The following is a 27,539-nucleotide window of genomic DNA, read 5'->3' as shown; positions in this document are numbered from 1 at the left end:
GATATTGTTATACCAAACATTGGGCTCACAGAAAAAGAATGAGGAGCTTTTCTAGATGAAATTGAGCAGTGAAAATCAATCGTAAGACATTCTATTCTCAAGAATAAATGTATTGCGATGAAGTTCAGCGAAGCCTTGACACACAAGGCTGAACAAAGCTAGAAATGGTTAGGTTAAGCTTGCATGACGCGGAAACTAATGGACCCTTCCCACTAGTTCTAGTGCTCTCACGTGTCAAAGCCAACTAACAACATCAATATCTGAGAAACACATCCAACAACTTCAGTTGGTATTTTAATCACTTATGAATCTGTATTTTTTTTTGGAATTGATATTCGATATTGTTTTGCCTTGATTTGACTTGAGGAAACGTGTGTATGTAAAATGGCGCCGATCGAAATCGATCAGGATCCAAGGTACTACTATGTTCAAATTCATATTCCCACGTTTCGTTGCATCAAATCATCAGACTGTTTGAGAACCTACAAACGGGAATACTAATACATACGTATAGTCTCCTTCCAGCTTTACAGCTAGGAGGACATATACTCTTAACGTCATGTCTAACAGCTCTCGTTTCTCGCACCATTTATCGTTCATACCTGGCACTCCCACCTTCATCTGCCACAAGACATCGTCAACCTTTAAGGCGTAATCATGTTAGGATATTCATCAGTTTGGCTTTATTGGGTCTGATTACTGCTGGATGGTTCGGTGTGAGCGGGGCGAGTTTAAGCTATAGAGTTTGGGCACTTGAGAGAGGCGTTGAGCTGCCTGATAGGTCTGTTATTGCAAATCTTCCAGAGGAAGTTAACTATATGGCATGAAACATGCTCACAATAAGAACAGTCTTTTTGGGGACAAAGGTGCTTTTCGATTGGGTCAACATCCAGGTCGATTCGAAATCATCAGATGGCTCAATGATACACCTTTCTACCGTGATAATCTTGAGATAGTCGCCGAAAATACAAGATACTTTTGGTGGGGCCAACAAGCTAATTTTGCTATGAATTCATTCAGCACCTATGTAGCTATCGAAGGACGTCGAAGAAACATCTCTAACCTATGGGCATTCATTCTCTTGGGGCAGCTTGTTAATGTATCATTTGCTCAAAATCTGTGGTTCGTGGCTATTCTGTTGACTCCAGTTCCATTACCAGAGAACGTGGATGTCTTGACTGATACGAGGAGAGTTTTCGGGGGTGTGCACAAGTGAGTTATTTTTTTCTGAGATTAGAACACGTGTTGACTCTCATAATTTAGACTATGGTTCGAGAAGATCGTTCCACAAAGAGCTCATAACTGGCTACCGAGCCCTGGTTTCTACATTGCCTCACTTATCTCTGGTTATGGTGCCTTGTTCTTGACACCTTTTGCGGCAAATACATCTTCATTTGGGACAGTAGCACTCTTGTCGGTTTCGCTTCCATTCGCACCATTATTACTTCCATACATAATACCTGAGCATTGGGGAACTACGTACGATCACCCACATGAAGCTCATTCTTCATACACGAAAATCTTTCGCAGTATCTCCATTATATCCTCGATTCTTCATGTTAGAACCACTGGACTGGCTTTACTTTACAATACCCCAGAGAATCACTATTACCGTCACAGTTTACTTCATCCGCTCGAGAAGGTCTATCGATCAAACACAAATCTTGCATTTACAGCAGTGGAAAGAGTTTTCGGTGCAATATCAGACCACCCTGCTGTAGCATCTGTCAGATATGATGTTATTCTTTCTGGCTTGAGTCTTGGGACATGGGCTGCTGTGAGAGGATTGGATGGCATCGAGATTTTACGAGTGGTCGTTCCTTGGATGAAGAAAGTTAAAACAGGAGTAAAGGTCAAGGAGGAAACGGAGGGTACTTCTAAACTGTAAGTTTTCAAGCTCATTCTTTCAAGATGTTTGATAGTTGATCAACCCATAGAAGTGACACGCCCTCTCCAATTCGTCGTCGAGGCCGTCCTAGGAAATCCAATAGATCTTCACAAGATGCCGCATATGTCCCAACGGCTACTACTACTACGAATCTAGCTGAGGGTGATTATGATGAAGATGAAGATTGGGAAATTGCAGCTCTTACATGGGGTGTATTGTCCGCTACAGGTCTAGGTGTTGGCAGCGCCGGAGTTTATGGCGCGGAGATGACAGCTAGATGAGGGGCCGGTGGAATGAGGCAGGAGGATATTTTGATGAATGGCAATGAAGCAAGACGAAGGGCTGGACTGGCAATGGGATGAATACAAATGGAGTTATGGTTGCGTTGTTTGGTATTAAATTGGCGTAACACCTGCCCATACGGCTCAACAGTGGTTAAAATTATTGGGTCTGAATAATATTTCTGCAAGAATCTTTGCAGGCGACAATTATGACTTTATCGCTATGGTATCCACGTTTCGCAATTAATTTCCATGGTTTATAAACTGTCGAACGTGAAGTACAAAAATCCATCGATCCACGCTCTTGGAGTATTGACAGGTACCTACCTGACTTGAGATTTGCAACAAAACTTGAGAGTTGGTTCATCTGATACCTGAGGTCTAACATGTGTTGACAATGGTGATCGCAAGAGTGTTTGTGTATGATCTCCTGTACATTGAATCCCCTCGGATATTTGATCGAATGATTTACAGGATGTTGGGATTAAAGAAAATCGATCATTCCATTTAGGGTTTGGATAACTTCAAGGTCCTGAGAGAAAGTGGTTGCGAATTGAAATCTTGGTAACATGGGACGACGATAATGGTTTCTGACTTTTTGACCATTACTTGCCATCACTTGTATTTCTTGTACACATATATCAAGTGTAAAACCCAATTTAAAAACAGAATCACCGCATAGGTTGGACCAATAGTATTGATATACCTACTGAAGTTGAAGTGCTTATTAGGTAATCTTTGTATGGGCCAAAGGAGATATGTCGTTCCAAGGTCAACAACCAGCCCCACAATATATCCTCACTTCACTTCCAACGACAACATTCACTGTCGTCGCCTCACCACTTTTCCCACGCACCCCATCAAAAGTCTCAAAAAATCTCCCGCGAGCAACAAAACCTCAGCATAACCATGATAAGGAGTCCTGAAATGGATAGAAAAAAGAAACAAAAAAAACGCCGGCCGCCACAATCCGCGAAAGGTCTCTCGCTATCTGGGATCGTCTTGAACCTAGTACGAAGCAACTTGTGCAATCTTGAACCTCTACCGCTGTGCTAGAAGCACATGCCGGGCCGAGAGTTTTGTTGTGAACTGGATTTATATAGTACAGGCCAGAGGCGAGGGGAACTTACTGTAAGTCTTACTATATTAGGGAGTCAATCAAAGAGTGCCTGAGTAAAATGATCTTGTATAGGATAGCTGCATATCACAATGAATTATTTTGCGATGGTGCATATGGATTTCAATCTCTGAACTATCATCGAGGAATCAAATAGACGTCCAATAGCATTTACTGCTGCTCTTACAGATGATTCAGCATTTGGTTCATAAATGATGATTAGATACTCCATGAGAACGAAATACTACTCTATCCGCAGAGCTCTTCAATATTGGTAATGAGACAAACCATCACAAATCTGCGTTCAAAGAATATAGACTGAGATCTTGTACTCCATTTTCCAAGCTCCGTATCTAAAGGGAAGTCATGATAATCTTCAAGTAGTCTTGTTCGCATGAGATGCGTCTCAATTTGGTATGCAAACTTACTGGTAATACGATCAAATGCCTTCCATATTCATTACTGACTCCTCGTATCACTTTCCAGCAAACTGCAGCGGTGGAGCGAAGTGGGCCGATGCGAGTGACTGTTGAAGACTTCCGTTTCAGAATTAGAGCCATAGATTTTTGAATCTTTGGCGAGAGTAATGTCATCACTCCCATATAAGATCCGAGGTTTGTGGAGAAGCTTATAAGTAGTATCAGATAGATTTGCTCGCAAGGGTTGCTCCTAATAGCACTGCTTGAGGACTCATTGACGAGTTTGTTGCTATCGAGGGTGGTTAGCAATGCAGAGTCTCATTTTACCCCGCGTGACTGGACGTTGATTCGGCGAAGAATGAAGTTGAGACATACTCTCCCGCAAAGCAATATTATTGGATTTTCCAGGAAAATCGAACACGATCTACAGAGCAGTCCTTGGGAAATTGTCCACCGTTTCTTGATTGATACCTACTGGTATGCCCAGGCGGACGAACATCATGCCGGCTCTGCCTGTATTGCCCAGTATTGATTCCACACAGGCAATCCAGTATTCGCCCCGACGGAAATTATGCACAGTCCGAGTATCCTAATCTCTCGTGCTCTTTTTAGCGATCTCTGAAAGTTGTTTCATGCCAAGGGGTCAAGTACCGCGATGCGTGATCAACTTGGTAGCGGGGCAATAAACGTCCCGGGAATCCAGCTCTGTTAGGATAGGATAGGATAGCCAAATTGGAAGTATCGACGCTCTTAACGCGAGATCATCACCTTCTTTTTCTTTACGTTCCCTCGCATACATCTCCTGTGTGTGATTGAGGAGGGGGAGTTGGTAAATAAAAAGGAAGTATGAGTGATAGCTATAACCCCTGCATGTAAGGTTAGCATTAAGTACAAAATATCAAAAAACAGGTCTTTAGATGGAGCTTCACTGCAGTTCCATTCTTTGGTTCAAAATGTTATCCCAATTGTAACTGAATTGATCTATTAAAGTTATACTATTTACCTAAACGCCATCAGATACTACTAGGTCATCGCTAATCAACCTAAAACCTGATCTGGGGTTCTTTCACAATATCCCTTGCTAGCCTCGGTACACGGAAGACAAGCCCCGATCAGAACGATCTATTAAAGACTCATGTGAAGGACAACACGGTTAAACTGGAGCTCAAGCTTATCGTTAACCTTTATAATTATATCTATATATATGAACATATCCTGCCGCTCATTTCTTCATCTTACATACTTGACACTCTATCTTGAAATTTGAAATCTTCCACAATGACCTCGAATATGGTTGATATCATTGCACCAATTGTTGCTCCGCTGCCCGACCCTCCAAAGGATCAATACTTCACAGATCTCCAATGGAGTACATTAATGGCGATTATGGATACTGTCATTCCTTCAATACATAAAGCTTCGGTCACAAATGATCCATTCAGTCAAATCTCAATTCCCGATGAACAGTACAGTGATGCTGTAGCTCATATGCGAGCGACAATCTCATCGCCACCGTCAACGGAAGCATTAGAAGCATACCTCAATGAAAAGCCGTCCGATATTCCAGCCTTTCAAGATATCCTTCTTCGTGCTTTAACCATATATGCTCGTGAGGATGCTCGGAAAGTCCTTGGTTTCATTCTCACCACTCTCAATACCCGCCTCGGCTCATTAATGCTCACAGGCTACGCTTCACCCCTACAGTCTCATCCAATCAACATCCGTGAATCAATCCTTGTGAACTGGCGCAATTCATACTTCTTTCCCCTCCGCGCCATTGCCAAAACAATGTCTTTATTAGGTAAAAATATTTGGCTGAAAACGTCACCGAATTTCGATCGAGTCACGGGATTTGTCAAAGTTCCCGATCATTATGAACCAGGTCCCCATTACGAGTATAAGTTTCTTCAATTTCCGGCAGGCGAGGAACCTTGGATTATTGAGACAGATGTTGTGATTGTGGGAAGTGGATGCGGAGGTGCAGTTTGTGCGAAGAATATGGCGGAAGATGGACATAAGGTTTTGGTGGTGGAGAAATCCTATTATTATCCTCCTTCACAATTACCAATGTCCGAAGCGACTTCGGGTGTTCACCTCTTCGAAAATGGAGGGGTGATTATAAATGATGATTCTAGTATGTCGATTGTAGCGGGTAGTAATTGGGGAGGTGGAGGAACTATTAATTGGAGCGCAAGTTTGCAAACACAAGATTTTGTGAGGAAAGAATGGGCTGAGGATAGAGGATTGAAGTTTTTTGGTTCGACGGATTTTCAGGATTGTTTGGATAGAGTTTGTGAGAGAATGGGTGTTAGTGCGGAACATGTAAGGCAAAATCATGGGAACCAAGTGTTATTGGAGGGTTCGAGAAAGTTGGGATTTAATGCGAAGCCTGTTCCGCAAAACACTGGAGGACATGAACATTATTGTGGACATTGCTCAAATGGATGTGGATCTTCACAGAAGCAAGGGCCAGTCGTGTCTTGGTTACCAGATGCTGCGAATGCTGGTGCAGAATTTGTTGAAGGTTTCAAGGTTGATCATGTTATTTTTGACGAATTGGATGAGAAAAAGGCAGTTGGAGTGAAAGGAGTTTGGACTTCGAGGAATGTTAAGGGTGGTGTTGATGGCCCTTTATCTGGTAAAACAGTCCGAGAAGTTATTGTCAAGGCGAAGAAAGTTATCATCTCGACTGGCACCCTTTGGACTCCTATTATATTGAAAAATAGTGGTCTTACAGTAAGTTTTCTCCTTTTATTCCACATACTAACAGCCTACTAAAATACATTAACAGAATCCACAAATTGGAAGGAACTTATATCTTCATCCAGTCAGTATGGTCAGCGCCGTATTCCCCGAGGATGTGAAGCCATGGGAAGGTATGTCAATTTGATCTTAAATTCTTTTCTCTTAAATTTTATGCTAATAAGCCTTCTACTAGGTGGCATCCTCACAAGCGTATGTAGCTCTTTCGAAAACCTCGATTCGCACGGCCACGGCGTCAAACTCGAAGCAACTTGTATGATGCCATCCCTCTCCCTCTCATTTCTCAACTACCCAACCGGATTCAACTATAAGTTTAAATCTCTCTTCTACCGCCACATGAATGCTTTCATCTCCATCGCTCGGGACCGCGACAGTGGACTTGTATATCCTGATGCCAAGACCGGCGTCCCAAGGATCTCATACACCCCGAGCGATTTTGACAGAAGTCACATTCTGCAAGGTGTCCTTGCCTTGGCAAAGATCTGCTATGTAAGCGGCGCAAGAGAAATACATATCACGATTCAGGGTCTTGAGCCTTTCGTTCGTTCTCCAGCTTCTCTTTCCACCAATTCAAACGACTTTTCTTCCGATCCTTCCTTCCAAGCTTGGCTCACAAAACTCTCTACCATGAACACAAAACCTCCAGCATCTCAATTTGCATCTGCGCATCAAATGGGTACTTCGCGCATGAGTACACGCCCGGAAAATGGAGTTGTAGATCCCAAGGGAAAGGTTTGGGGCGTGGAAAACTTGTACGTTAGTGATGCAAGTGTATTCCCAAGTGCGAGCGGAGTTAATCCGATGATCACAAATATGGCGATTAGTGATTGGATTAGTAGGGGCATTAGTAAGGAATTAAATGAGCAAGTTGGCGGAGAGAGGGTCGAGGAAAGAGCGAGGTTGTGAATATCGAATTTCAGGACTTGGTAATTGGACATACTGTCATGATTGAAATCAGAACGGCCAACTGGTTTTCAATCGGCTTGGTATTAGATATGTCTTTATGGACTGCGGAGCTATTTGCACCCGGTTTGCTTCTGTATTTGACGGTTAGGGAATTTATTATTACAGCTTCTTCTCAACACTCGAAGCATCTGTTTCTGCGACACGATATACGATTTTTTGATATCCTTTCACTCTTAAAGCAATTATAGCGCATTTCTATTCACTCCGAGATCAACACATCTGTCATATCTCTTGGCAGCCTTGGGATCACTGCCTTGCCGTGATCGTTCTCTTTCACTGTTCACAACAATTTTCTTCTATCAGATGACTCTGAACTTCTAGAACAAACCAGTCTTTCATGAGAACTTCAACAACAGTAGTACAAATATTTCTAGGACTTAGCAGGTCTAGCTCAAACGAGTTTCTGAGAAATAAAAGCGCACTACTCTTTTTAAGTGCCCCCAAAACCTTCCATATGCCCCTCTTAGAAATTCTGGAACTTCTAGAAAAACCATGTTTCCTCTGACCAATCACTTTGGCGTCGCTATCAAAGAATTTCTCATATTCGTCCTCTTCATTTTTTTTCTCCACATCGTCGCGAACAATGATAAGCCTCAAGAACAATATTAAGGAGACGTACTAAATTTGCCGAGAAATTAAATCTTCTTAACAACGAGTATTTCGTTTTCTTTGAAGATTTTCATTATTACCATATTTCCGACTAAAGTCTCTAGAGTATATATATAATAGATAGATAGAGAGATGAACAAGAAGAGATCTCCATCTTCCCACTTATCTACTCGCCCATTCTCTCATTTTAATTCTCGTTCATACACCTAGCCATTCGTTATCTAGGCGTCATTATCAGCACCTTCAAACCAATTTTCCATTATCAATATAACCACATTCTCTTAACAGTTTAAATACAAGAAAAGATGTTTGCCCTGCCAATCGTTACAACATTTCCTTACTACCCACGACCTCCTCATATTCCTCCTTAAGATCGTTTGAAAGCTCTCGAGGCATGGCAACGAGATCCTTTACCTTCCTGCCCGCTCTCTCAATACCTACGCATCATAACTCCCAACGTCAGAAAGAAATATAAATTATCAAAAAACCAAAAGGATGTGGAACAAGAATCCAGGAATAGCACAATCATTTACCCAAATCGCACAAATTCAACCGCTTCCAAAACCATACATACCCCTCATCCTCAAATTCTCGCGACTAGATAGATACATACCATCAAGATCCCACATTCTCTCACGCCCGATCGAAACACTCAAAGATCATTTTCGCGCTCGCAATATCAATCAATCACTAGCAAAACAAGCCCCTTTCAAATGTTACATATCGCTTTCGAAGCTCGCAGATATTAAATCTATCTTTCTCTCAACTCCGTGCAAGAGCTATGCGTTGCAATGGCATTCTATCGCACCCCAAGTAGTATGCATTAGCGCACCTCACTTATATTCGAAATTCTCTCAAATCTTCCTCGATCAAAGATGGTGCGGTAATAATGGAGATCATCTACCATTCGTCGCTTCATCGACCCTTGATCTTTTACTTTACATCTTGTACTGCGATAAGTATTCGAGCCCACAGCTTACAGCGCACAACAAACATATCATTACCACCTACCGATCTACCTACCCACCACCCTTCCCCTACAGGTATACCGACCAGGACTTAGAGATATAGAAAGTATCATTGTTCACCCTAAAGAAATGTACATAAAGTCTCACAAGAAATTCATTGCGTCGTTCATCTCACAAACACCCAAAAACATATACACACGTGTTTAGACTTATTTGGTTATTTGCATTTCATCTCATGGATTTCTCATCAATTGAAATGCTATCAGTGTATGTTCGCTGAAAGTTAGGATCAGGTCAGGTTATGTATCCACCACCATTATTTTCCCACCCCTCATTATTTACATATCCCTTCCTTATTTATCCTGGCCCATGCAAACTCCCGAAGCTCTATTTGCGCAGCTATGCATGGGTTTTCTATGTTCATTCGTATCCTCGTATTGAGCAAGAGCAAAAGCGAGCAATAAAAAAGAAAAACCCGTGAGAAAACAATATGCATATCCATCTACACGTCAGTCATTGATATCAAATCAACCTCCATGTAAATGTCTGCCAGTGCCCTTCCTCATATCGCAAAAAAAAATAACAATGTGGTATCATAACGAAGAAAAATAAGAATCGACCTTCAATTCCCAGTAAAGTTTAGAGTTGTCGCTTCATCCCTCCAACTCCAGAACCCCTAAAAATATAACGTGCCCCTCATATTTGCTGTTTGTTTCGTTCGCTCAAAATGTTTTTAGAAAGATGTTGTTGATGATGTTTGTTATTGTACATCGGGTATCAAAAAGGAAAGGAAAGCGGAAAGTAAATTGATATTTTCAGTGTGTTAACTTCGAGGCCGTGAAAATGACGCTGGTTTTATCAATGCACCACCACCTTACGAGGATTTAGTGGAAGGGTTTTTAGCTTGGGAAGGGCTAGAAGCACGATTTGTTTCTCCTCGAGCTAATCGTCGTTGTTGAATCTGTCGCATTACTTCTGAGTCTTCAGAATGCATGGTTCCCCGATGTTTCTTCTTCTTTTTGGGGGTTACCACAGGAGTCCTCAGTGATTGCGGCTGTCGATTCATGGCTTGGAACATTCCGGTCTGTAATTAAGTATGTTAGTTTTAGGCACAATTATGATCCGAATATTCTTTGAAGAAGTCCTTTTTTGGGAGAAGAGATTGATGGCACTTCGTCACTTGATGATGAAGTGGTTGAGAAAGGATCATCAGGTTTGTCAGATTTGTCCACTTTGACATTGGTGTTGACTGTTGTCACAACCGAATTATTCAAGGGCACTGCTCCAATAGACTGATTCTCCGCAAATTGTGATATCCTATCCTCACCCACCGGAGTCGTAATTAAAGCAGAAGGTGCGACAGGGTGTAGTATTACCTCGGCAAGTAAGTTAGTGGACCCGTGATTGGGGATATCTCCTGTGGAATCCTGTGATAGAATATCTTGCTCCTTGGGTACGATTTCTGGGACGTATGGGATGTCGGGAACATCGTTATTTTTCGCCGATATCATACCACCGTCTTGGTTCAGTCTGTTGGATTCCTCAAATGGCAAGCTAGATGCGGGAGGCTGTTGTTGGACAGAGAAAGTGGCTGCGTGGGAAGTAGCTAACTCAACCGTACGATATGGAGCTTCAGTCCTCTCTTCCATTTGTGCTCCTCTGGCTGCACCCAAAGAGCCAGATTTTAGGGACATCACAGACTCAATCTGATCGTCACCATCTGCGGCCTGTCTATTGCCGTTCTGCGTCAATGAAACTGAAGTCTGGAGCTCTTCGGGGTTATCTGATGGGACTGAATTTTGAACTTGTTGACCAGTGGCCAGTGTTGGCTCTGGACGCTTATCCCACCACGATGCAACCTGCATCAAAAAATCACCAGCACCTAATTCTAAAGAAAAGAGCTGTTGAGCAATAGCAGGGGTTTGGCGAATGAATGCGCAAGCCCTTTGGTAAACCATTCTTTGAAAACTATCAGTCCATTCATGCTTATCATCATAAAAAGTTTGGATTTCCATCCTAATATGTGCATGTCTTTGCCCAATTATGTCCTCATTTTTGAGTGGATCAGTATTTCTGACAATGTTCTTAAGCTGCCTAAAGAAACCTCGCTGTGCCTATGAAACATTAGCTTTCTGCGATCTGAAACAGATTTCTATCGATATTGTGTCTTACAAAAAGTCCTGGTGATATCTCTTCTACGTCTGAATTGCCGTTCTTGTTTTCGGGATTCTTCTCAAGCTTTCTACCAATGACCATTTCGCTCTTGACAGTAGAAGCCATCTGAGGCTGTCTCTGTTGAACTTGTTGATTTGCGGCACTAATGGCGACTCGTTGTCTCTTTCGCATGAGTAATTCGTAAGCTCTAGGATCAGAGCGCTTCAGTTGTTCTTCGGCAACCTCTTGCTGAACCTCTCTTTTCTCTTCGGGTGTCATCTTGTAATCATCGTCTTTCTCAAAATCGTCAGATTGGATAATCTTCAAAATTGCCCCCTTGTTCTCTTTGAGACTCAAAATGGTGTCAAGGACGACGCGGTCTATTCCTTCAAATTCCGAAAGATCTTCTTGTGGGATTTCTCTTGGTTCAAAGAGAATCTCTCCCAAGCCTTTCTGGGCCCATGATAATGGATTCTTTTTATCAACGACTCTAGAAGCAAGTTGCGTTTTAAAAACGGCTTTATTCTGGATACTGCCTTCGAAAGTACCAGCGGCCATCAAACGGTAAACAAACACGTGTTTCTTCTGTCCAATACGATATGCTCTGCCGATTGCTTGCTCTTCGTTAATCGGATTGTACTTGAAGTCAAAAATAACTACCCTGTTAGCGCCATATAAATTCAAGCCCAAGCCACCAGCAGTAGTCGAAATCAGATAGAGCTCCAAATCATTGGAGTTGAAATCTTTGACAAGTGCCTGGCGTTTGTTCATAGCAGTTTTGCCATCGAGCCTTGCATATTTTCTGCCTTGATCCCTGCACATAAGTTCGAGAAAGTCAAGAGTTACAAGTGTTTGGGAAAACACCAGAACTTTATCACCTACCGCTCTGGAAGCATCGAGTATTTGACAAAGAATCCGGACTTTATTTGACAGTTCTGGGCTTGTAATGCTCCCCAGCACAGGCCCAAAAACCTTTGCTTCTGCCGAGATTAAATCTTCTGAGACCCCAAGTTTCCAGGCTTCTGGATCATTCTCAAGATCTGTCACATCCTGAGGTTCCATTAGCTTACTCTTTCGAGTGCGAGATGTAGTACTAGTTTGGAGATTGGCCTGAGAACTTCCTTGCAACTCGTTGCTTCGCGCATCCAATTTTGCCTTGAAACAAAAAGGGTGATTGCAAAGCAGAGTCAGTATATTGATATATGACCATACAGTTGTTTGTTTTAGCTCTCCAGACTTCGTTCGAGAAGGTTTCTGTGAAGACATTGAGCGCACATAAGTGATATATGCTTGCTTCTGTAGTTCAGTGAGGGAAACATTGATGGTGAATTCCTTTTTCGGTGGCAAATCGTCTCGAAGGACTGATGTATCTGCACGATGTACTTTCAAGGATAAATCGGCCTTCAAAATCTCAAGCATTTTTTGACTTCTGAACTTCTCGCTCCGAGTGCTATCAGCAAATAGGCCTTGCTCAATTGGTTCTTTGTATTTCTTTCGAAATTCAATCTTCGGACCAAGATAATTAGGTGCAACCCACTCAACCATTGTATGGTATTCCTCTACATTGTTGGCAAGAGGTGATCCAGTCAATGCAATGCGGGTTTTGGTTCTGAACTGGGTGGCGGCCATGTTCAAAGCAGAAGTGTAATTCTTCATCTTGTGCGCTTCATCGGCCACGACAATGTTTGGACCTTCAAGAAGTTTAGTCTTGGCCCGCTCGAACTTCTTGATCATGGAAGGTGTCATAGGATTATCCGGCTTTGACTTCGGTGGAGCAATGAATCTGCGGAACATATCATATCCTATGAGCAAAACCCCTCCCTCTTCAAACCAATCATCAATAGCACAGAATCTGCTTTTAAGGTCAGACGCTGAATCGACCGGTCTCAAATCCCCTAGGATATCATCTGGTGACCAAGTAAGAATTTCATCCACCCAATTGGCAATCAGTCCAGGAGGACAAAGGATGATTGTTTTTGACACACGAAGACTTTCCGGAACTTGTGATGAGACGGACTCATCTATTGAAGATGCCGCTTGAGCGAGTGTGACTAGTATAGTAATCCTGGCAAATTGTTAGTTACACATTGCAGGAAATGATTCGCCATACTCACGTCTGCATGGTTTTCCCAAGTCCCATTGTGTGTGCCAGAAGGCAGCCTTGTGTCGCCTCACCATCTGCAGTAATTTGATTCCAAATAAATCTTACACCTTCCAATTGATGAGGTTTTATGCGCTTGCCAATATCTTTATCGACGTAAATGTAACCTTGATAATCGAATTTGCCCTCATTGATAATGTGGCGATCTAGTGCCACATCTCCAACATCATCGGATTCTCTCAATCTAGCTCTAAGTTGTTTCTTACGCTCTTCTTGTGCAGTTACTCGTGCTCTATCTTGCTCTCGCAAGTTCCGAGCATCTGCATCCTCAAAGAACTTTATTTTCTTTTTGCTTGGAGAGTCATCTTCCCCTTCAGAAAACTCACTATCACTTGTACTGTTATCGTCTATTAGTCATGAACAAACTGTATTCCATAAAAATTGTAGTATCTTACCTAACAGATTTACGTTTTCTCTTGACTGGGCCTTGAGGTTCGCCATCCTCATCTTCATCGTCACCAGACACTATTGCAACCGCCGAGGAGAACTTCGACATAGGAAACTTCAGACGTATTTTTGGGTTGAAGTAATCTTGTAATGATTTGCAAAGGCGATAGAAATGACCGAGGGAGTTGAAGTCGTCACTGGTAATTGAATCGGCAGCGAAGAGCATCCATCCTTCATCTGCCAGGTGAAACTTGCAATCAATAAAAATCCAGAATAGTCTGATAAGAGTCAATAATGCCTTGCCCGACTGCTCGTCCAAACCCTTTGTCTTGTGACCAGGTTCTATGGATTCTTCTATGCGAGTTCTTAATTTTGTCTCGTCATCCATGGTTGCAATGAGCTCAAACAGTGACTTCTGCATTTGATTTGGCAGCTTGTCTACAACTGTAATGATGAGTCGGTCTCGGTCTTTAGAATCCTCCCAAGTCGCATATTCAAATCGAGAGACTGCGGCCGGTGTTGAAAGTGATGGAAGATTGTTTAGATCTAAAATAGGTCTCCCGGAATGACGTTCTCGGTCAGATTCGGATGAAAGAACGATCGGGTTGACAAAACTTGAAGATGTGTGATTCAAGTTCAATTTTGATACTCGATTGCTCTCTGGCGTTACCAAGTCAATTTCAATGCGATTCTTTTGAGGCGTGCATGCTGATAGCAGAACTTTCGGCTCACTCTTGACTTTATCTGAAGGGGAGTGCTCAATTGGCTCGGGTGATTCGAGTTCCTCCTCATCAGATAACGAGGTCATGTTGTGGTCTTCTTCACTGATGTAACCATTCCGGACAGATGCTTCAGATCGTGGTTGAGCTCTTCCTCGAGATGGTGTCATTGGAGCTTCTGGGAGACTATCATCGGACATGGTCACATCTTCTTCGTCATCGGCAAGGTCGAGTTCCTCTACAATAAAATCGCCAACATCATGCACACTTTCGACAGCAGAAGACTCACTATGTATTGATTCTCCTGAGTCGCTCTGGTTACCGGAAAAGATAGTCTTCTTTGGTTTGACTGGGATATCTGCTGCCAATCTTGGAGGTGGCGACTTCTTTTGAAGAAGCGCGATCGTATAGATCAAATCCTCTCGATCAAAGATTGTTGCTTCCATGATGCGGGTTTGGTAACGTACCTGGTGCTCATTTGACCACTGACCAAGTATTATATTTTCTTTAAGTTTGGGGATGCGTCTGTCAACAAGGTGTTTTAAATCTTGCTGCGCCTTCAGAATATCTGCATGCTTTGACCCTGTCTTACGTGATTTCGTCCAAAGTCTGAATGCTTTTTGACGACGTTTGGGGAGCTTTGTTTCTTGCCACTGAGAAACAAGATCTGCGATACCTGCATCAACGGCCGCTTCTACCTCTTGCGAGGTTAGAAACTTATTCTTTTGTTTCTCCTTCTCGATATATGCAGCTCTCTCCTTAGCCTCCTCATCTATAGCCTCCCAAGTTTCGGTGTCAAAACCATTCTCTGAACCAGATTCTCCGTACAAAGGTAACTCTTCATCATCATCCTTGAGCATGTTGTATTTACTCAGAGCACCAGGTTCCTCATACGCATTCGTCAAAATATCAACTTCCGCATTTGAATCAAAGTCAAAGGTCGATTTCCCGGCGTTCGAAGGTTTAATGGGGTATGCTTCTGGATCGATCTCGGGCCATGATGCCAAAGCTTGCCGGGAGATTTCGGTAGTATCAGAACTAGAGCGATATAAAGTGAATGAAGGTTTTGGGGCAAGTCGCAAGCGATATGGTTTAATGGCGATTAAGGTCTTGTGATTTCGCTTGAAAAGTTCCGGGCTAACACGAAGAAAATGTTTCATCAAGCTATGAACATATAAACGACGGCCAAATGAGATGGAGCTCCGTTCTTGGAATTCAAGAGCCATTTCACCCGGCAGAATTTGTTCGCCTGCAGCAACTTTGCCATAGAAAACATTGTCTACAGAGATGCGCGAATTACCCAAATAACCCTGATCGAGTTGTGAATGGAGGAATATGCGAACAGTATCAGCTTCGGTGGGTATTGTGCGATCTCTTGTTTGATCGATGGCCGTTGTAATGAGTGTTGGGGCAATGCGCTTGCGCGTCTTGGTAGGTTGCACCTCGTTGGAAGCATGGACTAAAGTTTCGAGAAGAATTTGCTTGTTCGGAGATTCATCTTCTGAATGCGGAGGGTGAAGAGGGGGCGTCATGCAGAGAGGGTCAGAATTATTAGGTTCCAATGGGCCATCCCGATTTGCGCCGTGAGTGTTATCATCATCTAGCTTCTGTTGCTTGTTGTTGTTTCCTTCGGACATAGACACATTCTCGACACCTTGGCTCGAATTGCGAATTGGCCCTTCAGTCTCATCTTCCGTAAAAAGCCTCAGAGGCTGCAAACTAGGGATGTTTGGGATACCGGAAATATCAGCTGGCATGTGAATGGGCACAGTCGAATTAATGGTGAAATTGAAATCGGCATGAGAAGATACACTTGGTAAGCTATTACTGTATCTCTCTGCAACCAAAGCAGAAGCACGTTCCCTATTCAACCAGACCTTATATTTCGCGCTTCGTTCGCGGAGTTGCTCAATTCCATATCGAATGAAAGACCGCCAGCCAAGTTTGGTTATTTGCAGATCTTCCCGTAGACTCTTGTCATCAATCTCAATTAGAAGGATATCTCCCGTAATTTCGTTCTCCCGAAAAGCTTTCTCTAAAAACACTGGGTCGGGTATACGAGTAGAGGCTGCGCGAAGTTCCCAAGATCGTTGATCGGTGCAAAACTCTTGAACTATCCTGTCAGTCGACCATGACCAGGGGTCGTCGGCCTCCATTGTTGTATTAAGGTGATCCAAGTTCGCTGTTGGGCATGAGGAAAGCTTTGGCGACGGAAGCGGTAGCTGTGATAGCCAACGAAGAACGTGAGACTCGCGAACTATAGGAAGATGGTTAGTTATGGTCATAAATGACGGCGAAGAGTAACACCTCTATTCTGAAAGGCCGAATTTATTAAATATAAGAGAATGAACTGATGTGAAGAGTAAAGGTTGGAGGTAACATGTGGTAAGGATGTGGATTGCTCACATTAGAGAGTGTGCGTGGTATAATAAAAGGTTTGAATTGAAGTCTGATAAAAGTTTAGTCGTCGATTTATCTAGGGATCAAACGTAGATCGAGCTATAATAAGTGAATTGGTAGAAAATGGGTCGAGCTGTGTAAATAATTAAAGTTGAAGTCATGTCAATACCAATGGTACGACGGGAACCATTTATATGGCGACTTTGCGCTCCTGGGAAAAGAATAAATAACTGGTATTAGAAAGAAGCAAATAATGCGAAATCTCTCTCTCTTCGTATGAGAAGGTATTGTGGCACGAAACTCATCAAATTTCTATTCCAGAATCGTAGAGACGGCGGTTAAGTTGAAGTTGAAGAGATCAGAGGGGTAGGATAAGAGGGGAGGGGGAAGAGGAGGGGAAGCTTGAGCCAGAAAATAAGAAATTGAAGTTGAATTGAAGACTGACGCGAGCTTTCGTGGCCATCAATCACGAAAATGCGTGCTTGCTGCTATAATCTAAAGGGGTCTTCAGCCTTGCGACTTATCTGATCAAGGAGTGGGCCATGATGACAATCACGTGGTGATAACAGAGCTCAAGGTCATTCTGTCGAGGCTGTCTTGCATCTATTTCCAGAGAAAAAAATGTGTTGTTTCATATTTGAAAAGTCAATATTCCTACTAGATATTGGTATTGCAACAGTTGAAGAATGGTGTATTTGCTACCCACTTGCCTACCTAGAACCTACGTATACAATACCTATTCCTTTGGTGAACCTTCCAAAAGCTTTTAATACTGGTAAGATGATCACGGAGCAGATACATTTCTTATCGTTATCGGTACTTTTAGCCTTGCATAATTTTCACTCAGCCTTGTGAACCTTTCCCCACTAACAGATCTCATTCGAAGTGGATCGACCTATTTCTTCAATGTCGTGACTGATGTGATGACAAATTATCTAAGCAGAAGACCACCGATATCATTATCAAATCTTCTCAACCTCGATCCCATAGACATCATCTACGTGTTTATCGTCGTTTTCCTAGGACAACATAACCTTTCATATCAACCATACACTGATTCCCTCAATCAACCTTCGAAACTGTAGCTCATCATGACATCTTCATATCCTCCCGAGATTTCGACAAAAGAATCAGAACAACTTCTCGTAACCATCAAAGATTGGTCTATAGCTCATGGATTGGCTGTAAGGCCTCCACCGACATTTTTGCCTACAGAAGCAGATCCTCATGGTGTCTTAGCAACTACTGCTCCAGTCACTCTCTTTCCAAGTCCCTTTCCTCGAATATGCTTTGAGCAAGCCAAATCGGTCCAGAAAGCTTATAATCTCTTATACGCATCGATTTCTCAAGATGAGGCCTTTCTTAAAGATATCGTTCAAGAGTAAGATTCGATGGAATTCCGCTTTACCATTTTTCTGTTTCAATGTGTGCGTTGCGTGAATTCTAACTATTTTCAGAATCCTTGAAGTAGATGACTTCATCGCCGAACTTTGGCGTGTTCATGTAAAAGTCAAGAGTGAAGGTTATGTTCAGGTATACTATCTTGACCACCAAATTACTTCCAAGTGATTGAGAAATACTGATTGTAAAGAATCTTTCTTTGGGCCTTTTCCGATCAGATTACATGGTTCATCAGGAAACATCGGATGCAACGCCTACGATTAAGCAGGTCGAATTCAATACTATTGCTTCTTCATTTGGAGGATTATCCTCTCAAACTTCACAATTGCATAAGTTTGTGTCTATCAATACTGGATTAATTTCTGCATGACTGACCATCTTGTTAGATATCTTTCCTTGGGTGATTATAATCTTTTCAATAAGGATGCAACTAAATCGTTAAATCTCCCTGAGAATACAAGTACCAGATCATTAGCATTAGGATTGTTATCGGCTTTTGAACACTATAAGGGAGCCACTCCCAACTCTGACTACGATTACTGCACAATCTTCTTGGTTCAAACACCAGAAAGAAATATCTTTGATCAAAGACACCTTGAATATGAACTTCAAAAGCACGGCGTCCCAGTATTTCGACTAGCATTTTCAGAGGTTCTCGCACACACCACAATAGCCCAGACTCCAAAGAGAGAGTTGTTATATTCACCACCAAGTAATCCCTCGAAGAAATTTGAGGTTGCTGTGGTCTATCTCCGTGCGGGATATGGTCCCCAAGATTACTCAACTGAATCCGCTTGGGAAGGTCGTTTTCAAATCGAGCGGTCAAATGCAATTAAATGCCCATCAATTTTGACTCAATTGGCTGGAGCCAAGAAAGTTCAACAAGTACTTGCTACACCAAGAACTCCCTCTACACCTTCAATCCTGGATCGTTTCATCAAGACAAATGATGCAGATCTCGAGAAACTGGAAGACACATTTACAAACATCTTTCCACTCGATGAAACTCCAGCAGGACTCGAAGCTCGTAAAATCGCTGTCGATCCAGAACGCTGTAACGGATATGTCCTCAAACCTCAAAGAGAAGGTGGCGGTAATAACACCTACCGCTCCGCAATCCCTCCGTTTCTCAAGTCCCTTCCGGAGTCTCATTGGAAATCCTTCATCCTGATGGAAATCATCACTCCCCCACCTGTCCACAACATGATTTTGAGAAACGGTATTATTGAAAAGGGTGGTGTAATCTGTGAACTTGGTATTTACGGAACATGTCTATGGGATCAAACAACCTCGCAAATCTTACATAACGAGGAAGCAGGATATCTTCTCCGAACAAAGGGTGATAAGAGTGAAGAGGGTGGTGTGGCTGCTGGTTTTGGGTCTATGGATAGTGTGGCTCTTGTTTAGTATCTCGGGCTAGGTATCCTCACCTGCAATACAGCCAAGATTTAGAATCGAGAGGATTAGATACGGCGACCTAAACACACGCTCCAAACATATATTCAGCCACACTTCAATCAGGTCCATCTATCCATCCTAGCCCTGCTTTGAGACTCGAGGCAAAAACTGGGTACGGTGACCTGAACAAACCTAGCATGCCCAGTTGTCCCACGCATAGCTTCAGCCACAAATCATTCAGGAGTTTCTTCGGCAAACTCATTAAGCAGGCGTCTAAACTAGACCGGAATCTCATATGACGCGTTAGAATTATTCTTCATTCGAGCACGCTTCTCGCGCTTAATAGAAGGCCGTCAGCCCAATTAGTAATCCAGGGAAACCTTAGTAGCCGCATTCCCGGTGAAACTTATGAACTCGCTTACAACGGCATGCCTCCTTTTATACCATCACCATTGTTGTCGCTGAACATTTTTATCATCCTTTACATACCGTTTTACTTTATTTTTTTATTTTTTATTTTTGCTTCTACTGTACGTGTGTGAAGGAGTTCCACAGGCGTCATCTGTGCTATGTTCTTTTCGTGAACCTTATCAAAGTAAATGTTTATGGGCGCCAAGGAAACTAGCTTTCAAGCTGGGGGCTACACGATTCCTATTCCCGGTACAGGAACAAAACTCAGGTCCCGTTACATGCACTCCAGAGATTAACAGACTCAAGGATGTACCGGATAAGTAAATCACACGAAGGTAAACATAAAGTTTTGAATCATCATATATTCATGCCGAGACTTCCACGGGTTGAGATGACGCAAGTCTCCATTTCTTAGAGTTTTTGAGAATAGATAGGTGATCGTTTTTGAGATGGCGAATCAAAAAATGGTAAATATTGTGAACATTTCTTGACCTCTGTATCTTCATCAAGAATTTTGTTGGCGTTCTTCTTATCATGTCCGTATTTGCGTCTAGTAAAGTACCATCGTCAAATCAACCAAGTCAAAGGCCAACAAGGTAGTTGTTTGTTTTCCGAATTTAAATCGATACTCAATGGTTCCATAAGAACGCTCTGTACTGAATGAGACTATGGCATGAAAAGTGAAATCAGCGAATGGGCCAAATAGATTGGAAATAAAGCAGTTGCTTCATTTCTAGTGCAAATTAGAGTTCGATAGAGTCTCCAAATTAGACAGAGAGATGATTAACGATGCAAATATAAGCACGAAAAGTCTTGGGAACTCATGAGATTGGATCCAGGTTGCTCTTGTGAATAATCCGGATCTAAGGACGGAAAAAGAAGAATGACTATTCATTAACGTTGATCTTATGGAAGCTCGATATTGGGCGAGGACAGCTTTCATGCGTTTGCTTTACCCCACAGCGTAGAAATCTGTATTATTTGCATTCCAGCGGTGAAAAATGAAAGGTGAATAACTGATGGTTTGGTCGATCTCAAATCAGCCCGAAATTCGGAGAATCTTTGCCCACCAATCCTGGTGACTGTAAATGGTCTTCTTTTATTGTGAGTACTAGGTACCATCATGGCAGCGGGGTCACGAACCTGTATTTTAAAATATCCTTACTGCAAAAATCTATTATGGAGATCTCATCGAGTCACTCTGGTCAAAGAATCAATTAGCTAGTTGAATAAGTCGCATTCTGCGTTCCAGTTACTATTTACCAGAAGGCTACATGGCTCAAATGTACAAGAAGCTTGATCAAATTTAGCTGTAATCAGACTTGTTGACGATATTTCCTTTACCTCAGAACGATAACTGTTCTTGGGATGGGGTCAAAGTTAAATTCAATTGGAGACTACAAAACATCAAGGGGAAGTAGCGACCATAAACCTACAACATGCAAATTCCAGCAATAATACCCGAAATTTGAATATGTGCTCACTGTAAACTTATTGTATCCCACCATTTTCCTAGTATCTTTTTTGGTTGGCTTTAAATTTTTGAATTAGGTTTACATACGATCTTGCACATCTAGCTTTTCATGGGCTTTCTGCAATACGTTCGCACCCCTTTCGAGTCGCCGATTTATTCCCTTACAACAGTCTCCCCGCATTCTTTCCCATGTGAGCTTCATTCCCTTGGTTTCACATTTGATTCCTCTCAAAATAGTCTTCCCCCTTTGTTCCCGATTCTCCGCACGTCTGCTGCATATCTCCTATGCCTTTCAACATACAACTTCCAAACGCGACTCATGTCCTCTTGTCCTTGCACCATTCGTCGAGTGTCTTCCCTTCGCCCGCCACACCGCCTCTGCGACACCTTTGCTCATAATTTCCGTGATTCCCCTGCACTCTTCGAACTCGGCGCAACGGATTTAACGATTACCTCGCGTTTCGTAGACCTCATCGCTCACCTACAACAATGGGATTGGCAATTGAGTGATACAGTGATAGGCAATTAATCATAAGTTTCATCTCCCAGTTCATCTACTTTCCCACACACCTGCGGCATTGTTATAGGGTAGAGCAGCAGAAAACGTCATGACCCGATTCATCTACCGTGTACCTGTGGTACTGGTATCATTAAATCCATGAGAATACTGGAAAATATTCCTATTGTGAGGAAAGGTATCCCGGTGCCATTGTGACGATAGCCATATCGATAGAGTAAAAATTATGTAAATCAGACTCGAACAATCCTCTTGGATGTGAATAAATCCTTGTGAATAAATCCTTGTGAATAAATCCTTGTGAATAAATCCTTGTGAATAAATCCTTGAATACGTACATTTCCTTTTGTCAATTCTCCTCATGTTTCATATTTTACAGGTTTCATACAGTTTTATTTTGTCTAAATACAGACTTTCTTGATATTATATGCGCAGAAATTCAGCCTTTCGCAATGCGCTTTAGTCGACATGTTTTGATAGCACTGTTCATCATACATCATTACCTGCAGAATCCATTTCTCAAATCCATATGGGTTAGACACTCGGTATCTACGACAACAAGCACATCAACACGAATTTTGGGTCGTCGACATCCGAGTAAAACCAAGCAGCTCAAACAAAAAAGGCAGCTTAGTGTTATTTGTTCAATGCAATAAATCAACTACCTCTGCCTATTCTTCTTCAAGAAGATCCTCATAACTGGACACTTCCACTCACGCTACCTTTTCAGTATGAAAATACACGGATCATTTGTACTATGATGTGATCTGGAACTATGGAAATGCTTGGCCCAATCTGCAAGCCGGAGTGCACGCCATACGCTTTTTCTTAGCTCTCCCCACAATAACGCAATTTCAGTATGAATCCTTAGTTTCTTGGTTTGATACTTGAAACGCTAGATCATGAATCGGAGTAAATTGGGGGCTTTCAGACGAGTTGAGTGATGACTTGCATAATTAGCGCGCAGTTTCCATCTGGGATGGTTTTATGTTGGCGCTCTCCCTTTATGGTGTTGACATAAAGTCTATTCTTTCACATAAGTGATCTACTCAATTGAGAACAAGGAGTTTTTAATCTCGGATTCACAGCGATGGAAGAATTTGATGGGTCTGTTCATAGGTATCGTTTGAATGCCTGCTTTCTGGAGAAATAGATTTGTAAATTTCGATAGGGTTTATATGCATGGTCATCCAGCGATGTTCAGTAACTCGTAGAGATGCAGTGAAATCGAGGAATATGTTGATGAGGGATTTAGTTTAGTTATGTCTGTTAGCATATATGCTAGATTGTTCTAGCTCATCAAACCTTGGTCAACAGCGACTCGGTATAGCTCGAAAGGGTTTTCTGTATCAAGAGCTAGTCATTGTTAGTCAATCATAGGCTGAACTATTTTGAATACGAGTATTTTGTTCATCTCGAAATCCATGACTTGTATCCGTCAAAGATATCGGCTTCGAAAATAAGCGAATAGTGGTATTCTTAGGTACGCATGCCAAGTGAGTTAACGATCCTGAAGTTGAGACTACTCGTAACATATGTTCTGAGGACTGTATAGATATCTACTGTGATGATATCGACATGTGGAAAAGATGGCAGCATTACTTGGAATCTTCTCATCAAATTGATACCCAACATTCTACAGAACACTGAAGTAGATCACTCGACGGAGCAAGCTTTCAGGAGTCTATCGGAGGACGAATATTTCGTTACCAATGGAAACTACATGGCTTCAAAGACTAGCGCTGCACTTGTTGTTCCTTGCTCTTTCTTGCCAGAGCTGGTGCTTGCACTACTTGAAAGTTGATTTTAAGTTTTGTCAACACTTGCCTGTTGCCATCCAGGTACCCAAGCTTTTTTAGAATCGTCACAGAATTTGATCTTGAATAACGTCAACACTAAATTAGCATCTACTTACCTGTTGTCTAAATGAATAAAGAACCCAAGAGTGACTCAGCTCGGTAGCACCTGCCCCAAAAATCTCAATGAGCTCTGAAAATACTGTCTAAAAGGTAAGACAAGTAGGTTTCTTAGGATTTTCCGGTCATGTAGATCTACAACACTTCATACATGCCCCGGATAATGCTCGTAATGCTATACGTTTACCATTGAACGGTTATCTGTCACACTGGGTTATTAGGTTTGGCTAGATCAACAGTCCAAAGTAAGTTTGAATGATACCATGGCTGATGAAATTTTCTATTCATTAACTAGTTGATCTAGTTGATCTAGATACTACTAAACCTCTAGTTAGTCTGAGTGCAAATTGAGAAAATGCCCTTAAGAATCATGGTATAAGTATCCCTCCCAGACCCCAGTCATTTCGAATTCTAGTAGCTGACATTCACACTCATCACATTCATCTTCACCACATTCATATCTCATCCTACAATTATCTCTAAGTAAATCTCAACCATTTACAACATCTTCATTCAATTCACAATGTCAATCAACAACGTACCTGGAATCGACGCTGCGGGCCTTCGCCGTTATATCAACCTCGGTTAGTATATAATTGACCCTATCGAACTCCCTCACCCCCTCTACCGCCCTTAATCACATCTTCATACTGCTCCTGTTTGCATTGTTCTGCTTGCTAATAATCGTACCAGATATACCTTTCGGGAACCCTGCCCTCATCGTCCCCGCTGCCGCTGCCGCTGCCCCCTTCCCCGCTGACCTTGCCCCGCTCGCCGCTGGCCCTCTCCCCAATGCCGCTGCCGCTGCCCCCTTCCCCGCTGACCTTGCCCCGCTCGCCGCTGCCCCTCTCCCCGCTCTCCCTGCTAACCCTCTCCCAGCTGGTGATAATGCCCCGGCTGTAGTTGCTGCTCCTGTCGTAGAGCAACCCGTCCCTTCGTGGCCAAGGAACCCCAAGCCCATAACTGGTGGTCACCAACCTCTGAGTAAGAACCTCCTTGCGTGTCATCCCTCCTCATTTGGGACAATCAAAAGCTAACCTTCTTGAAAGCCGTCTGGCCGGAGACCAGCAACAAAGATCCCACCCTGAACTACGTAGAGGGCAAATACGATTTTGTTCGTGGAGGGGACGATGTTGTGGGTTCCCGAGCTTGGCTGCAAAAGCTCCATCCAGGAGCCCGTGAGGGCGCTGCCTGGTTTTTGGTCAGTTTGTTGGGGCGGAACGGTTGGACCAACAACAGGGTCATTGTTGACGCATACACAAGAATGTTTACAACGTGTGTCAAAAAATTTGAAGGGGTTGTGGCGGGAAGCGACGGCTATGTCGAGCAGTGGACGAGTGCGGAGGCTCTTATCCGCCAGACTTTGTCCAAGACCCAATACAATGACTTGTTCATCAAGGAGGATGATGCAGGTATTGTTGGGGATGAGGAAAGGCAGGGTGAGTGTCTCTGGCGTCTTAGACAGCCTGAAGACCCCGCTAAGCCAGACTCGAAAAAGGGCAAAAGGGGCCCTAGAACGCGTGTGGATGACGACGGGGATGACGACGGGGATGGCGACGGGGATGGTCCCGCTGGTGACCCAAATTCCGCTCACGAAAAGCGCGATGGTGGGCCAGAAGACCAACCCGCTGCCAAGAAGCGTAAGGGCCCCTTAACTGGCGGATAAGAGGGGCGGTGCCAGGAAGAATAACGGTACCAAACTTCCTGGACTGGTTGTTCATGCCATCTTTGAACAATCTAGTATTGATGATGGGCTCTCAGTTGAATCGGTGTCGTGATTCCTGGAGCAGCTTGTAGAGTTGTTGATATCATGACCTTGAGCTACGACTTCTTTCCTTCTGTCCTTGGTGGGTTCGATTCCCACCATTTTTTGATGGTATTATTTGGGATTTGAATGGGATGAAGTCAACAGTGGCTCCTGGTTCATGGTCAACACTCTGCATTATATCGACACAAACATAGCAGTTTGGAGTTTTTTGTGCGCTTGCTTCCTGTGTCTGCAACATTTATGATCTTTTCCGCATGGATCGGAGAGAAACGAAATGCCTCAAGATAGGGAGCTCTAACCCTAAGGTGTCCGTTCTTCCAATCTTGGTGATGAGAAAAGATATCATATGATGGCAGTTATTAGACTGGTAGACACAGCGCGTTGTTTCATTTCTTTATTTGTTTTTCTTCTTCTTTTTGGATAGCGCCAGCCTCTGAACATGGTTTTTGCTCCTTCTAGATCAGAAGGAGAGTTTCCCATGTTCGTTACACAAATGTGAGAGGATGGCAAAGCGGATAATGTTAGCAATTGCATGTTTTAGTAATTTATAATCATCAAAATTGAAATCAATGACCGAATCAAATGTGAAGTGAAGAAAGTAAATTCATAATTTGAGATGGTAGCTGACTTGTGATACCCTTATTGAGAAAGGTGCCTTGACCGGTGATATTCTCTTCGACATCCTCCCTTACATACTACCTTGAAAGTATAGTACCTTTTGCGCCGCCCAAATTCGATATTACATACACACGCGAATCGAAAAGTAAGTCTTGTTACATCCCGTCATCCATTCCAACTCTCATAGAATTCATATATTCATGGCCAATTGATCTATGCGCTTGCATCTTGAGGCCTCTTGTATTGGAGGACGTCGATTTTCTCTGTTTGATCTGGGTTAGCTAGTGCTTTGGTAAGGTTTAATGGTATTTTAGAGGGAGTACTTACGCTGAACTGCGCTCATAGAACTTCTGTTCTTCCCATCGGCATCTTGGTAGTTATTCATTTGTGCCTCAGCTTCTACATAGACCAAGGTTCTAAACACACATCAGCATTGGATACCTTTGAGATATCCTTTCTTTGAATTTCCGAGCTCAACATCTGCCTCTGCCTCTGCTAAAATTCACATATGAGATGTACCCATACTGAAGAGGCTTTTTCCTAAGTGGTTTTCTCTCCAGCTATTAAGAGATTAAAAGAACTTACCCCTTCTCCAGATTCGAAATGAAATCTCTCTGTGGTCCCTCTGGCAAGAAGCTCACTATCCGAAACCAACTAGTCTTCTGATTCTCTCCTCTGCCGGTGTTAGTACCAACCGCATATTTCATGATCTCTTGTCCTTGGCTTGTAGCAGTTATTTCAGGCTTATCAGCGAGACGACCAATAAGTGTGAGTTTGGCGAAGGAATTATTGCGAGCGCTGGTGGAGAAGCTGCGAGAGAGGGTGGATGAAACATTGCGGCGGAGAGCGAACATCTTTACGGTTCTGGAGGAGTGGAAGATTTGAAGTTGGTTGGTTTGTGGAAAGAATGTGGAATTTTAATGAATGTGAGTTGATCGATCTTGATTTTTTTCTTCTTATCGCGGTTTCTGTGTTTTGGTGGGCATAAAATCTGAGATGGTTTGTAGCTTTTGCCTGAGGCATTGATATCAATTATTCCACCGGGGCTCGAGGTTCACAAGAAGGGCCATACCATTGGGATTTCTATCAACTGAGACTGAGACAACTGAGGACAAAAATCTGGGGAAAACTTACCTAGCTTTCATTCTTTACCTTTGAGATCATCGCAATTACCAGGTACTGAGGCATCAACTCCGATTGACAA

The 27,539-nt window shown here is 42.8% G+C and overlaps 6 protein-coding genes across 6 annotated transcripts; 4 read left to right on the top strand and 2 right to left on the bottom strand.

Annotated features, from left to right (window-relative positions):
- Nucleotides 1–384: 384 nt before the first annotated feature.
- On the top strand, nucleotides 385–2,169 carry EAE98_001426 (uncharacterized protein; the record flags this gene model as incomplete). Its single annotated transcript, XM_038949045.1, has 5 exons — nucleotides 385–416; nucleotides 515–781; nucleotides 850–1,212; nucleotides 1,264–1,884; nucleotides 1,938–2,169. The coding sequence occupies 5 exons, from the start codon at nucleotides 385–387 to the stop codon at nucleotides 2,167–2,169; spliced, it is 1,515 nt and encodes a 504-aa protein (XP_038814030.1).
- Nucleotides 2,170–4,983: 2,814 nt separating this feature from the next.
- On the top strand, nucleotides 4,984–7,374 carry EAE98_001425 (uncharacterized protein; the record flags this gene model as incomplete). The annotated part of the gene is made up of 3 exons (XM_038949044.1): nucleotides 4,984–6,441; nucleotides 6,497–6,581; nucleotides 6,644–7,374. 3 exons carry the CDS (start codon nucleotides 4,984–4,986, stop codon nucleotides 7,372–7,374), a joined length of 2,274 nt encoding a protein of 757 aa, XP_038814029.1.
- A 2,511-nt stretch (nucleotides 7,375–9,885) lies between these two features.
- On the bottom strand, nucleotides 9,886–16,588 carry EAE98_001424 (uncharacterized protein; the record flags this gene model as incomplete). The annotated part of the gene is made up of 5 exons (XM_038949043.1): nucleotides 9,886–10,095; nucleotides 10,388–11,125; nucleotides 11,184–13,230; nucleotides 13,280–13,663; nucleotides 13,722–16,588. The coding sequence occupies 5 exons, from the start codon at nucleotides 16,586–16,588 to the stop codon at nucleotides 9,886–9,888; spliced, it is 6,246 nt and encodes a 2,081-aa protein (XP_038814028.1).
- A 1,182-nt stretch (nucleotides 16,589–17,770) lies between these two features.
- On the top strand, nucleotides 17,771–20,731 carry EAE98_001423 (uncharacterized protein). The gene is made up of 4 exons (XM_038949042.1): nucleotides 17,771–18,213; nucleotides 18,290–18,365; nucleotides 18,424–18,566; nucleotides 18,620–20,731. Exons 1-4 carry the CDS (start codon nucleotides 17,924–17,926, stop codon nucleotides 19,638–19,640), a joined length of 1,530 nt encoding a protein of 509 aa, XP_038814027.1. The 5' UTR covers nucleotides 17,771–17,923; the 3' UTR covers nucleotides 19,641–20,731.
- A 3,741-nt stretch (nucleotides 20,732–24,472) lies between these two features.
- Nucleotides 24,473–25,615, top strand: EAE98_001422 (uncharacterized protein; the record flags this gene model as incomplete). Its single annotated transcript, XM_038949041.1, has 3 exons — nucleotides 24,473–24,533; nucleotides 24,643–24,933; nucleotides 24,999–25,615. The coding sequence occupies 3 exons, from the start codon at nucleotides 24,473–24,475 to the stop codon at nucleotides 25,613–25,615; spliced, it is 969 nt and encodes a 322-aa protein (XP_038814026.1).
- A 933-nt stretch (nucleotides 25,616–26,548) lies between these two features.
- Nucleotides 26,549–27,189, bottom strand: EAE98_001421 (uncharacterized protein; the record flags this gene model as incomplete). The annotated part of the gene is made up of 3 exons (XM_038949040.1): nucleotides 26,549–26,598; nucleotides 26,663–26,751; nucleotides 26,921–27,189. The coding sequence occupies 3 exons, from the start codon at nucleotides 27,187–27,189 to the stop codon at nucleotides 26,549–26,551; spliced, it is 408 nt and encodes a 135-aa protein (XP_038814025.1).
- Between the last annotated feature and the right edge of the window lie 350 nt (nucleotides 27,190–27,539).

Source organism: Botrytis deweyae, assembly GCF_014898535.1.
Source record: "Botrytis deweyae strain B1 chromosome Unknown BDEW_003, whole genome shotgun sequence".
Classification (NCBI taxonomy): domain Eukaryota; kingdom Fungi; phylum Ascomycota; class Leotiomycetes; order Helotiales; family Sclerotiniaceae; genus Botrytis; species Botrytis deweyae.
Note: the sequence above shows the minus strand (reverse complement) of the source record. Positions and strands in the feature narration are given on the sequence as shown.

Excerpts from the sequence above, each read along its gene's own strand:
- EAE98_001423 (XM_038949042.1), top strand. The coding sequence starts at position 17,924 with ATGACATCTTCATATCCTCCCGAGATTTCGACAAAAGAATCAGAACAA. Across the intron at positions 18,366-18,423 it reads AGAGTGAAGGTTATGTTCAG|AATCTTTCTTTGGGCCTTTT; the intron begins GTATACTATCTT and ends CTGATTGTAAAG. Across the intron at positions 18,567-18,619 it reads CAAACTTCACAATTGCATAA|ATATCTTTCCTTGGGTGATT; the intron begins GTTTGTGTCTAT and ends CCATCTTGTTAG.